The 14,642-nt window shown below is 37.8% G+C and overlaps 1 protein-coding gene across 2 annotated transcripts; it reads right to left on the reverse strand.

The window, feature by feature from the left end:
• Nucleotides 1-9,272: 9,272 nt before the first annotated feature.
• On the reverse strand, nucleotides 9,273-13,773 carry LOC109217952 (F-box protein CPR30-like). Of its 2 annotated transcripts, none has more exons than XM_019382250.1 (3): nucleotides 12,442-13,773; nucleotides 11,220-11,357; nucleotides 9,273-9,534 (listed from the first exon to the last, which is right to left on the reverse strand). In XM_019382250.1, exon 1 carries the CDS (start codon nucleotides 13,717-13,719, stop codon nucleotides 12,469-12,471), a length of 1,251 nt encoding a protein of 416 aa, XP_019237795.1. In that variant the 5' UTR covers nucleotides 13,720-13,773; the 3' UTR covers nucleotides 9,273-9,534; nucleotides 11,220-11,357; nucleotides 12,442-12,468. The 2 variants fall into 2 exon arrangements, with proteins under 2 accessions (XP_019237795.1, XP_019237796.1); XM_019382251.1 differs by having other exon boundaries at nucleotides 11,199-11,357.
• Nucleotides 13,774-14,642: the final 869 nt, after the last annotated feature.

Consider the following 14,642-nt stretch of genomic DNA (forward strand, 5'->3'; position numbering starts at 1 on the left):
GAGAAATTTGATGGGCTTTTAGAATATGAATGATTGCCATGCCATAGGGTAAACTAGTGGGATCTTCAGCACTTTCTATCATGAAATTGATGACCCAGGAGGAAAGCTTGAGTTTGGTGATGAGGCAGTAGACAAAGAATGTATCCCATTGAGAGAAGGTCGAAAAGGAACCAGTACGGGGAAGCAGAGTGGTTGCCACAATATGGGCTAGAACCCGAGTTTCAAAACTTACATCGCTAGGGCCCAATTGGTTTGGAAGAATTTCAGAGGGACACTCAACAATGCACTGTTTGGCTTGGTCAAAAGAAATTTCAAAATTCTCAGGCCACACATTTTTAAAAAGAGTAGGGAAACCAGAGCAATGACATTGGAAAAGAGAGTCAAACAAGGCACAATCAAGAACAATGCGCTTACCTAGCACTAGAGATTCTAGCCTATCTGGTTTACTGGAGCGAAGATTTGCATAAAACATTTTGACCAGGGGTTCATATACCTTAGGCGGAGGAATAGAGAGGAATTTTTCCCACCCTTGATAAACAAAGAGCTCTTTAACCTTACAGTTGAGGGCTTCCATATCATCAAGATCCATGATCCTTCCATGGGCGATGGGCTTGTCCTTAAGAGTAATGAAAAGATCCCTATTTGGGGTATCCCAGAAATTTAGGTCAGACTCGAGTGAGGCAGAGAAATCAACTTTTGATTTCTTTGGGGTGGAAGGAATGGGAGGATCTTCCATGGGTCGTTTGCCTAAGGCTTTTTCTCCTAGAAGTTGGGAGTGTTCAGAGAAATCACCCTGAGATGAGGCGAAGCCTTCAGAGTGATCAGACCCTAGGTCCACTGGCTCAAGAGGCGCAGAAGGGGGTTTCGCCTTAGAGTGGGTACTTTTTCTGGTGGAGGCAGAGGGATTCTTGGAGTGTTTCGCCACTGTAGAAGAGGGGATTTGCTCAAGGTTTTGGAAAGAAGATGGAGATGAGAGTGACCGAAAGGGTTTTCTAACTTAAGAAGAGGGTTTTGACGGTTGAGTACAGAGAAGGAAAAGATGTCACTTGAGAAGACGTGATGATTGGCTTTCCATCTTCAGACTGTGAACTGATGTGAACGAAGTGAAAAGAGAAAAAAAAAATCGGAGGCGTAATTAATGCGTGGAAAAAGGACAATTATAGCACTTAAAAGTAATTGAGCACATAGGTCCTAAGAGTTATTAGAACAGCATATAATACCAAGTAATTTTCTCAAAGTACAAAATCTTTCTTCTAACAAAGGCTTAGTAAAAATATCGGCTAATTGAGCAGAGGTGCCAACAAAGGCTATTTCTATATCTCCCTTAAGAACATGATCTCTAATAAAATGATGCTTAATATCTATATGCTTTGCTCTAGAATGATGCACAAGATTTTTTGAAAGGCAAATAGCACTAGAATTATCACAAAAAATTTGTATAGGTTTAAATGAAAGCTCATAGTCACCCAATTGATGAGACATCCACAGTAGTTGTGCACAACACTGTCCAATAGCAATGTATTCAGCTTCAATAGTGGACAAAGCGACTGATGCTTGCTTTTTACTGTTCCAGGATATTAATGCCTTTCCTAGTAATTGACAAGTGCCGCTTGTGCTCTTTCTATCTTCTTTGTCACCTGCAAGATCAGCATCTGAAAAACCTTCTAATTTAAAAGAGTTAGAGCGAGGATAACACAATCCATGAGATACGGTTCCAATGAGATATCGAATGATTCTCTTTACAGCAGTCAAATGTGACTCCTTGGGAGCTGACTGAAACCTGGCACATTTACATACGCTAAACATAATATCTGGTCGACTTGCTGTCAGATATAGCAGTGATCCAATCATTCCCCTGTATTTGGTTTCATCGACTGGAGTGCCCTGTTCATCTTTGTCTAGATTTGTACGGGGCTCATAGGAGTGCCAATTGATTTTGCATTGCTCATACCAAATTTTTGAATCAGTTCTTTTGTATATTTGGTCTGACAAATAAAAGTTCCTTCTTTGGTTTGTTGGATTTGTAGCCCAAGGAAGAATGTGAGTTCACCCATCATGCTCATTTCAAACTCGCTTTGTATAAGATTTGAAAATTCCTTGCACATAAGAGGGTTAGCACTACCAAATATAATATCATCAACATAAATTTGAATAATGAGATTACCTTCTGATGATCGTTTAATAAACAAAGTAGTGTCTATTTTAGCTCTGGTAAAGCCATGATCAATAAGAAAAGTACTCAGCCTATCATACCAGGCACGTGGAGCTTGTTTCAACCCATACAGTGCTTTGGTAAGCTTGTATACATGGTATGGAAATTTTGAATCCTCAAAGCCTGGAGGCTGTTTTACAAAAACTTCTTCCTCGATAAATCCATTCAAAAAGGCGCTTTTAACATCCATTTGAAACAGCCTGAATCCTTTAAAGGATGCGTATGCCAGAAGAATTCGTATAGACTCCAAACGAGCTACTGGGGCGAAAGTCTCATCATAGTCGACTTCTTCTTGCTCTGAATAGCCCTGTGCAACTAGTCTTGCTTTATTCTTATGACCTTTCCATCCTCATTCAGTTTGTTTCTAAATACCCATTTTGTTTCGATCACAGACACATTTTTAGGTTTAGGTATTAGTTTCCACACTTGATTCGTGCTGAACTGATCTAATTCCTCCTGCATAGCTTGCACCCAGCTTGAATCCTTCAGTGCTTCCTCTACCTTTTTGGCTCAATTTGAGAAATCAATGCAATATTTGCTTTCTTCTTGAGCGCAGCCCTGGTTTTCATTCCTTCGTTTGGATCCCCTATAATAAATTTCTGAGGATATTCGGGTTCGCTTCTCCATTCATTTGGTCGAATTATATTTGTAGTCGACTCGACTTGTGAGTCTGGAGTATTGCTGCTATTTTCTCCAGTTGACTCGATCACCCCAGATGTGCTAGTCGACTCCTGTGAATTTTCTTTGTCCTGAGCTTCTTGAGTTTGATCTTCGTTACCTGCAATAGTTCCTTTCTTGACCAAGGGATTATTTTCGTCGAATATAACATGTACAGATTCTTCTACACATAAAGTACGTTTATTGTATACTCTAAAAGATCTGCTATTTAACGAGTAACCAAGAAAAATACCTTCGTCACTTCTTGGGTCAAACTTTCCAAGATTATCTTTCCGTTATTATGAATAAAACATTTGCTTCCAAAGGGATGGAAGTAACTGATATTTGGACATTTACCTTTCCAGAGTTCATAAGGGGTCTTCTTCAGAATTGGCCTTATGAGGCAACGATTGAGGATGTGACAATCAGTACTTACGCCTTCTGCCCAGAAATGGTTTGGCAATGAATGTTCTAGTAGCATGGTTCTTGCCATGTCTTGGAGAGTTCTGTTCTTCCTTTCCACAACTCCATTTTGCTGTGGTGAGCGTGGTGCAGAGAAATTGTGAGTGTATCCTTGATCGTTGCAGAAGTCTTCAAAAGCTCTGCTTTCAAATTCTCCTCCATGGTCACTCTGAATATTTGAGATCAGATATCCCTTTTCTCTTTCAACCTTTTTGCAGAAAACTTCAAAATTTCTTAAGGCTTCATCCTTATGAGACAAGAAGATTACCCAGGTAAAACGTGAAAAGTCATCAACAATAACAAAAGCATACCTCTTACCTCCTATGCTAGCAGTTCTAGTAGGCCCAAATAAATCCATATGAAGTAATTGCAAAGGTTTTGAAGTAGATACTATATCTTTATTTTTGAAAGAATTTCTGGTTTGCTTACCCATTTGACATGCATCACAAATATGAGTTCTAGAGAAATTCAGTTTAGGCAAACCAATAACTAAATCATGTTTGGACAGTTTTTCAATCAAATGCATGCTAGCATGGCCAAGTCTTCTATGCCATAACCATGGATCATCAGACATAGAGGATAAGCAAATGTGGCCATCTATCTTTTCAAAGCCATCAAGTATATAAACATTTCCATACCTTTTTCCAGGAAGAATTATCTTACCTGATTCGTCTTCAATAGCACACCCTGTTCTCTTAAACTTTACCTCATATCCTGAGTCGCAGAGTTGACTTATGCTCAAGAGATTATAGTTTAGGCCATCAACGAGATATACTTCAGTAATGTCACAGTTGTTATTGAAAGGAATTGTTCCAGTGCCAACTATTTTGCCCCTTGAATCGTCTCCGAATTTTACACTTCCTCCATCGATCTTTGTAACTTCCTTGAACAGGTTTTTGTCACCTGTCATATGACTGGAACACGCACTATCTAGATACCATTTTCCTTTGCGGCTTACTCTGTGGTGTTCCTGCAAGACAAGATGATCACTTTCTTTTAGGTACCCAAGCTTGCCTGGGTCCTGGTGGGTTAGCGTTACTAGGTTTAGAATTTTTTGGTTTCCAAACCCATCCTGACACATTTGATTTATGAAAGTGACAACCGGAATATTTATGCCCACTTTTATTACAATAATGACATTTAGCTCCAGACCTGTTTATAGGTCTTTCATAAGTGTTAGAACTAGCCGACTTGGATTTAGCTGGTTCTTTCCCAGTTGACTTGTAAGTCATCTGGTCCGACCGACTGGTCGACTTGGTTCTGATTGGTTCCTTTCCAGTTGACTTATAAGTCGTCTGGTTTGGCTTAACAGAACTATGACTGGTGGATTTGCGTAAGCTGTTAAGCTACATTTGCAACTCCTCAAACTCTTCTTGAAGTACCTCTTTTTCGATTTCACATACTTCATGTTTGAGTTTCCAGTCTTTAACCTCCCTAGTGAGTCTCTTAAGTTCATTCATCATTTTTTGAGACTCTTTTAAGGTTGAATCAAGAATATCCTGCAATTCATTACATCTTTCGCAGTCATAAGATCTTACCTCACTAGTTTCACCCTGTGCCATGAAACAGTTCTCGTCATCTGAATTATCTTCATCTGTCCAGCTCCTGAGGTTTTGTTTATTTCATTTTCTAGAATTATCATGAAACAAAGATTTTCTATTTCTTCGTGGTCTGAGTCGTCCTCATCGCTCCAGCTTCCGAAGGATTTGTTCTTGTTGAAGCCTCTAGAGATCTTCCTTTTCAGTTCTGGGCATTCAGCTTGAATGTGCCCAAATTTTCCATATTCGTAGCATTTTTCATCGTTTTTATCCTGTTCATTGTATTGACTGGATCGTCTTGGTGGGAATCTTCCTTTCTTTGTGTTTCTGTATCTCCTCATCAACCCATCCATATTTCTTGACATCATAGCAATATCTTCTTGTAGAGCTTTAGGATCATCAATTTCATTTTCAGCCATTTCAGTAGAGGTGTTGAATGCAACTATTTTCTTTTTCTCCTCTTGATTTGTCTTTTTCAAATGCGGCCTTTCGAAAGCAATGAGTTCTCCTCGCAGTTCATCATAGGAAAATTTGTTTAGGTCTTGAGATTCCAGAGTGACTACTTTGGTCTGCCAAGTGGTTGGCAGACTTCTGAGAATTTTTCTGACTTGATCACCACTGGTGTAGCGCTTGCCAAATGCCTTTAAGTCACTAATTATCTTACTAAACCTGGCAAATATTTCTTCAATGGATTCTCCTTCTTTCATTGAGAAGAGTTCGTTGTCATGAACTAGCATGTTGATGTGAGTTTCCTTTACTTTGCTGGTTCCCTCATAGGTGACCTCAAGCTTATCCCACATCTCTTTGGTTGTATCACAACTCGATATTTTCTTGTATTCCTCACCACTTATAGCATTGTGAAGCAGATTTCCTGCCTTGTTATTCACTTGTACCGCTTCCAATTGCTCCTTTGAGTATGAATCTATATCATCAGGATCAGCAAGTGGTGGAGTGCTAGCAGGTAGGGGATAGTTTCCCTTTTTAATGACTCTCCAGGCTTTGACATCGTATGCTTTAGCAAAGATTTCCATTCATACTTTCCAGTGAGAGAAATGTTGTCCATTGAAGTATGGTGGTCTAACTTGTGAAGTTCCTTCCTGAAAGAGCTCTATGATAACTTGATTTGCCATGATCTTTTCTCACAAGCTGTTAAGCAAAAGGTAAAATATAAGCCAAGCTTTGATACCAATTGAAAGTACAAGAGGGGGGTGAATTGTAAATACTTCAAATTAATTACTTATAAGTTGACTTAAAACTTGAGTAGTCGGCTAAATATGATAATTTAGCAGATATGGTAACCGAAAGTAAAATGCAGAGAATAATTGCAGGAATTAAAAATACCGGTATTTTTATACTGGTTCGGATTCAATATGAATCCTAATCCAGTCCCCTTGGGTTGCAAGGGAGTTCTCTTCAGTAAATGAGTTTCTTCCGAGTACGGATGTGGTGTATATCGCTCAGTTTCTCTAGCACTCATTTTTGATACAATGCCTCACCAGTTGTGTGCTCTCTTTCTATCCCTGACTTGTTACACAGCAGATCTTAGTGAACTACAATGCTTGTTTGCAATAGAATAAAGAGAGTGATTTGGTTAGATCAAAGTATGTCTAAGCTAGGGTTTACAAGGGTGTATAAATACTTTGATGGATGGTAGAGGCTTGACAACCCAAGAGATTTGATCCTTGGAAAGACTTGATTCTTTCCAAGAATAAGGAATGAGTCGTTGCTTCTCTTGATTGCTTTCCTTTAGCAGAGGATTGCTTCACTTGATTTCTCCTTGATTGTTGGATCTTCCAAATGTGGTCGCTTCCCAGATCTCCTCGTATCCTTTAGTCTTCCGTGATTCTGCCCATGATTCGTGCCTTTGTCCAAGGCTTATTTGATTTTTTCCAGCTCAGCTAATCATTGTTATTGCTGATTGATTCGTTGATTTGATTGCGCCCAGATTTACGAGACCAATCCAGATTTGCTGATCACATGCTGATTGATTTCTTCCCTTGTACATCATGAACCATTCGAGCAGTCTTCTTTACTTCTTGAACTTGATTTCCTGCACATGTATCTTATTTGCATCATTAAAAGATGATCTGGCAGTTCCTTCTTGAAATAGTGCTCCAATGACTATATTTGATCCCATGATCTTTCCCTAACTTGTGGTTAAGAAATGTTCGTGAGCCTTGCTCTGATACCAATTGAAAGTACAAGAGGAGGAATGAGTTGTAACTAATTCAAAAACTTAGTCGACTTAGAAGAGACTTAGTCGACTTCGCTTTATCGGCAAGTTTGATTGACGATGTAAATAAATTGCAAGGAATTTAAAAGCTGAGAACAAAGGAGTTTTATACTGGTTCAGTACCGGTATAGTGCCTACATCCAGTTCTCTTGGGTCACAAGAGTTCTCTTATATCTTCAATAGTTGATTACAGTAGCAGTGGTTTTATGGATCATTTACCACCAACGATATTCAGCAACAATGTTTTATAAACTTGACCCAACTCTTGTTTTGCTTCCTAACACTTCCTATCTTTTGAGACACTAGTAAACTTAGGAATACAATGTTTGTGCCAATAACTAGGTAGACATAGAAAATTGTGGTAAGTTGCATCGTTGAATTGTTGAGTCTGCCAGTCTTCTTATACGAGAGTTTGAGTAGCCGTTGCAGATTGACCTTTGATTGAGGCACAAAATATTCTAAGAGTTTTGACCCAAGGGGTGCCTCTGAATCGTGCTCAAGAGATGGGCTGGATTCATTTACGTCCTTCATTTTCGTATTCATAATCAAGGGAGTGATTTGTGGCTTGACTTGATCGATCAATCTTTAGAATCTCCAGATTTCAAATCAATCCTTGAAGTAGGGACCGACTTCCTATAGCGACTGCACTTGATCTTGTTTCCTTTTTTATGGCCTTGACATCCTTTGATTTAGCATTGTCCTTGCTACATTTGATCTTGTTTCCTTTCTGATCTCTTTAACATATTGACTTCCTTTGATTAATACTGCCCTCCTAATTTCCTGCAATTAAATAGATACAGTTAGATTTGTACTATTATCATCATTGAAACTTAGGTGTAACGTAATTCTCAAATCTAGTACTCCTATATTGTACTAGAGTTACACCTATAAGGAAGTTTTCAACTCCAAGAACAATTCACCTATAGGGAATTTTTCAACTACAAGAATAATTCGTGAGGTTTGATCTAGTAAATCTTCAAACTCCATTAATTGGAGTTTCATTCTTAAAAGTTCAAAATCTAGGAACAATTTCTAGAGTTTGAACTTATAAATGTTCAAAGTTTAGTAACCGTTTTTGGAGTTTTTCGTATTTTAACTGAGGAATATTTTTGTCCAGAAAATTTTGCCTGTCAAAAGAGTAACTAAATGCTAATAGCTAAAATCTAATAGCAGAAGTCGGGGCAAGTTCGCAGTTGGCCCCTTGGGTTCCTATTTAAAGAATAATCAAAGTTTATAATTTTTAGGTTTAACTAATTCTAAATCAACTTTAGACTCACGAAGGAGGAGCAGACATTTTTCTAAAATTTGTCTACACTAACTGCATATTAAATACTTTATATGCTTAACTAATAAGATGGAAACTGATTACCCCCATGAAATTTTTATCATAGGCACCAATACTTGGAAAGAATTTTATTCTCAGCTCCTTAATTTTATGAGTTCTCATCCAGACACCTAATGATAGGAGACAGCCTCGGTAGTTTCTAGGAAACTGAATATTGATTTTTGGCAGCATACATCGACATCCTTTAGACTTAGTGAGCATATTCCATTTAGACGCTCAAGCTAAAGTCTACCCCAACTGAGCAAATGAACACATGATAACATGATAACTTATTTGGTTAACTTATTAAATTTGCTATAAACACCCCCGTGCGAGTAAATTTTACCCATAATAACTAACCAAAATATCAAGAGACTTATTTGGATAATTATATTTTAAAAGAAAATAACTATCCCCGAAACCTCTATTTGCTCAACTCAAATTGACTCGGTGATAGGCTTAGAGAACATAATCAAAGCTAGGAAGCTGGGACCTTGACCAACTCTCCCAACAATCAAGTGGAATATGGACAATGTTTCTGCATGAATCTCTCCTGCAAATCTAGGAAACAATTGAAGGACAGCATGTAAGTTAACAGTCAAAACGACCAAAAACGATCAAATCTTGGTCTTCTTGACCTACCATCGATAAGTGGTACCTGTCTTAAATATAATTTTGCCACCAAAATTATAAGCATTATCTTTCAATCCAACTCCCTTTTGGGGCTGTTAGGGAAATCTGCAAATGTAAACGACCCTTCCACACAACCACCACACCCAACTTCAAAACCCAAAAGAAAATCCCAATATTAACGCTAAAACCCAGCAGGCAAATATTGGTCATATGTTATCCAGAAGTTTCCAGCAGACAAAAGACTGCTCCACTAAATACATAGGTGAAGATTCAAAAACTTAGAAGTTAATAGTACCATATTTCATCTGGTGGTTTTTTACACGTCTCGATTAGATAGCAAAATAGCACTTACATTAACAGATTAGTTTCCAACCACATTCACAATTGTTTTGCTAAAAAAGGAAAAATGTCAGATACTGCCAGAGATAAACAGAAGGGGCTTCTCTACTCTTCTTCCAACTGAAAAGCATTCTCCCTGCAAGAACAACAATATCTTTGTGATGAACAGTGTTAAGAAATCAATACAAATAAGTAAACTCGATGTTCCATAAAAGAGGGTTTGGATGTAGGAGGAGGGAAAGGGGCCTTAATTGTACATTAAATCTACCTCTATCAATAGCATTAGGTTTAATAGCTAGCGTGTCAAAGCACGCACTTCTTCATCCACAAGAAGGGTTCCTTTTACTTGCTTAATCAGTTATCCCATTCATTTCAAAGGACTTTGCAAGAAATATTTAGAACATGAAGAATATTCTGATTACTCAATCTACCATTTTATTTTGGAAGCTTTGGGAAATCTTCCAAAGCTAAAGTACCACGAGATGATCACTCATAACCATTAGCGGCCAAACTTAGAAATGTATTGTGAAGTTCAAATATTGAAGACAATAGCTAAAGCATAAAGTAAGTTAAACATCATAGGCAGAGGCGGATCCAGGATTTGATGATTACGGGTGCCACTATATTTCGAAAATCTACCACTAGTCAAGGAGATAAAATTAGGGTGTACGTTTGGCTGATTCTCTATGTTTTCTTCGATTCTGTTTTGAATTAATTCGGTTTGCTTTACAAGATTTTTGGTGCATAAATTAATATATGAAAACCAAACTAAAAGTTTTGGTCATTTATTCAAAATCAAAGGGAAAATAATCTTATATGGATAACACAAGAAAAAAAATCAAAATGTATTCAAATAAAAGAATATTTTAGATCTAGAAAAAGAAAAAGGAAGCAAACATTTAATATAAATAAAAAATAAAAATGGGGTTGTACAATAAGAGGAAAGACAAAGATGAACAAGTAGGGAAAAGGTTAACAAATGAAAAAAGGGAACAAGTAGGCAAGAGGAAAAGCAAAAATCCTTGCCATCAAGGAAGTTCAATCTTGGGCCTAGTGGGAAAGTGGCTATCTGACCATGACACCTGCGGTCACTTTGTTATTGCAGGTGCCACTCTTTAATTATATAGCTTTTTGTCGTGAAATACCAGTATATACATTAAATTATACCCCGAGTATCCGAGTGGCGTACACCCCCTCTCCTCCACATAGATCCGCCCCTGATCATAGGCGGATGAGAGTTCAAGCTAAAACATTACAAGTACTATACTAGAAGAGGCAGAAAGTAGCATCCACAGGTGCCCAGCATAAACTCACATTCCCTCACCTCATCTTAAAGTTGGATATTAGCAAGAATACTGTATCATCTCTTCTTACATCTTACCTCACGAAGACAGTCCCTTTCTCTTCAATCTGAACGGCAATAACTGTCTCTCTCCCCTCCCTCTAACCCCTCCACCATTTTCCACCCACTTCCCTTTAAAGCAAAAGTCCCTTCTCTCCACTTTCTCTCTTTCACTTCCCTCCAACTAGCCTATTCTTTCTTCTTATGGGAATGGGTACAAAAATAATTAAAGTTGAAAAAGGCCTGTTAGTTATCAGGATCCGTTAACTCTGTAAGAAAAAATAGAAAACCCAACTTTTAACATAGTATAGTGGGTGTGTTTACATATAATCAGAACCCAACTTTCATATGCAAAGACAGCTCATCTCAATGCAACAGTCCAGCAGAAACCAATATTTTATTCAAATAATCCCGTAAATCATCAACCTCCTTTATTTTTGGGGACAGTTTATGCATACCCTTGACTATCCACTGGATACCTGCATGTTGTGAAAGGGAGCATGGTTTTTGGGTTTGCAGAGACTTGCAAAATGACATTCTGGCGCTCCACATTTTGGCCACCTTTGCTGAAGGCCTCCACATTTTGGCGCTCCAGAGACTTGCAAAATGACATTCAACTGTCAAAACAGGAAATAACTTCAAGTTCAGCTAGTGCTCTCAAAAAATGCTTCCATAATTTTCAATGTGAATTAACCCATAATGATAAGATATAAATATCATCAAAATGTTCTACAATAGTAAATATGTTTCTCGTGAAAATTTGAAAACTAGGAATTGAATGCATACCTAACAGTTCTGCAATATTTAGCTGTTTATAACTTCATATACTGGTAAGCAATAAAATGGAAGTAAGACTATGCAGTGATACAAAAAATACTCAAAAATACCCAACGGCTAGCCCCTCCATCCAAACTTTGTTTTCGGATCAGACATTCTAAGGTGAAAGTGGCTTCTGTCAAAGTTAATATGCAGGATCGAATTTCAAAAATTTTACAAAGGATGGGAAAAGAATATATTAAATAAAGGATGCAATCATGCAGAGGGTTCACAATTTTATCAAACTATTCAATCATTTTGAAAAAAGACTTTGACTACATATCTATTTGAATGAAAAGTCAACTTGGACACAAGACTATATGATAGATGGATTAACAGTTATACTAATTACTAAGTAGTAATAGAGAGCTAAAAGAACAAGAAGAGAGTCAAGTGAGTAGCCCATAGTTTACACATTCAAAGTTGTAACTTTCAAAAACAATCTGTCATAGACTGACTCATTTTTCTGCTGAGGTCGAGGAAACTGAACCAGTTAGATGATTTTCAAATGTATCTTGGACAAACATACGGCAAGGTTTTATAATTGAGAAAGCATGATTAGACAACTAGAAAAAGTTTGCCAACTAAGATAGGACAATCTTAACTTCCAAACCTTTAGAAGCCAGACAGTGAAACGGAGAATTAAATTCGGCTACTCCTATAACATATCAACAAGATTCTTTAATACTTTATAATGTCTTCCCCTATCTCACTAGGAAAAAGAGAATCGGGATTTAGAGATATACTCTTGTTCCCCACATCCAGCTAGTAGAAAATTTGATTGCCACTATAGAGCTTGATCAAATAAATTGCATGCTAAGTGTCTATTGTCAAGGGGAAGCAACAATAAAGGGGTAATATAAGATAAACATGCATTTCACTTACCTCTTTAGTCTAATTTAAACTTCTCTTTTAAAGTTCCAACTTGAATTCCTCTATCACCAAGACATCTTCATCCTCAATGTTTCCGGCTCCATCTTTTTTCTCTGGTTCTATCTTTTCCTTCTCATCCTTTTCATTTTCACCCCCATCATTTCCACCCCCATATAAAGGGACAAGGGTTCCCAAATTGACAAATGATTCAAAAAAGTCCAATCCACCATTAATCTTAGAATGTTTGAGGGACTTCTTTTCTAGACTATACCATAGGAACTTCCTATTATCCATTTCCAGAAGAACTTCCTTACCAGTCACTGAATATGCTATTGGCCTCAAGAAACTGAAATGTTGACGACCATCTAACTGCTCAACTGAAAACAACTTTATCCAAGACTCCTTCACTCCGTAATCCTTCATCACCCATATGTCTACATGATCTAACACATGATTCTTTTCATTAGTACGAACAACGACGTGACCTGAAATCAAACAAAGGCATTCTCCCAAGACTGCCAAATTTAAATGCAATGGCTTGCCCAAATTCTCAGGATATGGCACCAGCTTAAATCTCTCACTTCCAAGATTGAGACCTATAAGAACCCAAGGGCTCCACTCTGATGATGATTCCGTAGATGCAAGCCAGTGTAATGCACCTGCAGCAAACGTGCCGTTGTCTTCCTTAACTAACCAGTATGGACAATCCTGAACCTTCTTCTTCCACAAACCCAACTTCAAACTAAAAACCATTGTAACAATAACTAAGGAACTACCAGAGAAGTGACAAAATTGGGCTATTTTAACGACCTTATAATCATTAGCAGAAATATCATACCCAAAACCACCACAAATTTGGCTCAACCCTGCAACCTGTCTCGGTCCATGATTCTGTGGAGGGTTAACGTGACAAACCGGCAGTTTCCGGAACATTTTAGTGGATGGATTCCACACACCATTGTCACTCAAGTTGTTAGATATTAAAATCAAACCATGGCAAGAGCCGAGTACCTGAGTTGGGCCATAGGGATGCTTCAGTGGATGGTCAAGTTCCTCTAGTTGGCTACTAGAGATCGAACTGAAATCGAGGGAGTAAAGCTTGTGAGACTTGAAAATAAGCTTGACATCTGAGTTGTGTTTCAGTGCCTGTTGCTTGAGGTGTGCTCGGATGAATTTGGGGCTATCAATTAGGGCTTTGAATGACTTGCTTACGCACCTGAATCTTAGCAGTGACTTCACCGGCAGTCGGTAAAGTATATCGTTAATTACTTCCGGTGGAATGTCCGACATTGTTGCGTGGAAATGGTCACTGTCGTCGGTAGGGTTTTAGGATATCTACTAGCAATATTTGTAGTAGGGTTTCCAAATGGAAGACAGTGGCTAACTTTGTCTGCCTTAACTAGACAGAATATTGAATATTCCATATTGTTTTTTACCGGGAATATTCCATATTATTGAAAAAAGAAAAAGGAATATTCCATATTAATTCTGCTCATTTCTTTTTCGTTATATTAACTTTTATCTTTACTCTTTTGTACAGGGAGGGTAGTATGAATGAGGGGTATTTTTTGTATTTTTTTCTTTACAATTATTTTCTTTCGTGCCAAAATTTCAATCATGTCTATGTTATGAAAGATTACCAAAAAGAAAACATATTGTTCCTTATCGGATCATATTATAAAAATAAAAATAAACAATTAGTTAATTAACCAAAAACTAAAGAATAAACTCATATATTTAAATAGTAAGCTGAATCAAGAAAATTCGTTTTTCCTCCAAGAATTTAATTCATGAGATAAGTAGAATATCTTCATCTCATAATTTGAAGAAATATCTTAAAATTTATGTTAAATTGTAAAATGTATGCACATGTATAAATCAAGGAAATTTTGCACTTGTTGAATCAATGTAAGGTTGTATTGTGGTTCGGGCCCGGGCCAAACGGGCCTAAACGAGCCGGGCCAAACGGGCATGGGCTTAGGCGGGCCTGGCTTTGGCGGTCCCGGGCCAAACAGTCCCGGGCTTCACGGTCCCAGTGGGTGGAACCGGCCCACGGCGGTACCAAGCCCACGTGGTCCCGGGCTAAATGGGGCGGGCCCACGGGCCTAACGGGCTTTTTCGTTCCGGGCTATTTTTTTTATTTTTTTTATCTAGGCAATTTCTTGTAAACTATATATGTATATACTAATATAAATTGCTTATATATAGCTATA

Source organism: Nicotiana attenuata, unplaced genomic scaffold, assembly GCF_001879085.1.
Source record: "Nicotiana attenuata strain UT unplaced genomic scaffold, NIATTr2, whole genome shotgun sequence".
In the NCBI taxonomy this organism is placed as follows: domain Eukaryota; kingdom Viridiplantae; phylum Streptophyta; class Magnoliopsida; order Solanales; family Solanaceae; genus Nicotiana; species Nicotiana attenuata.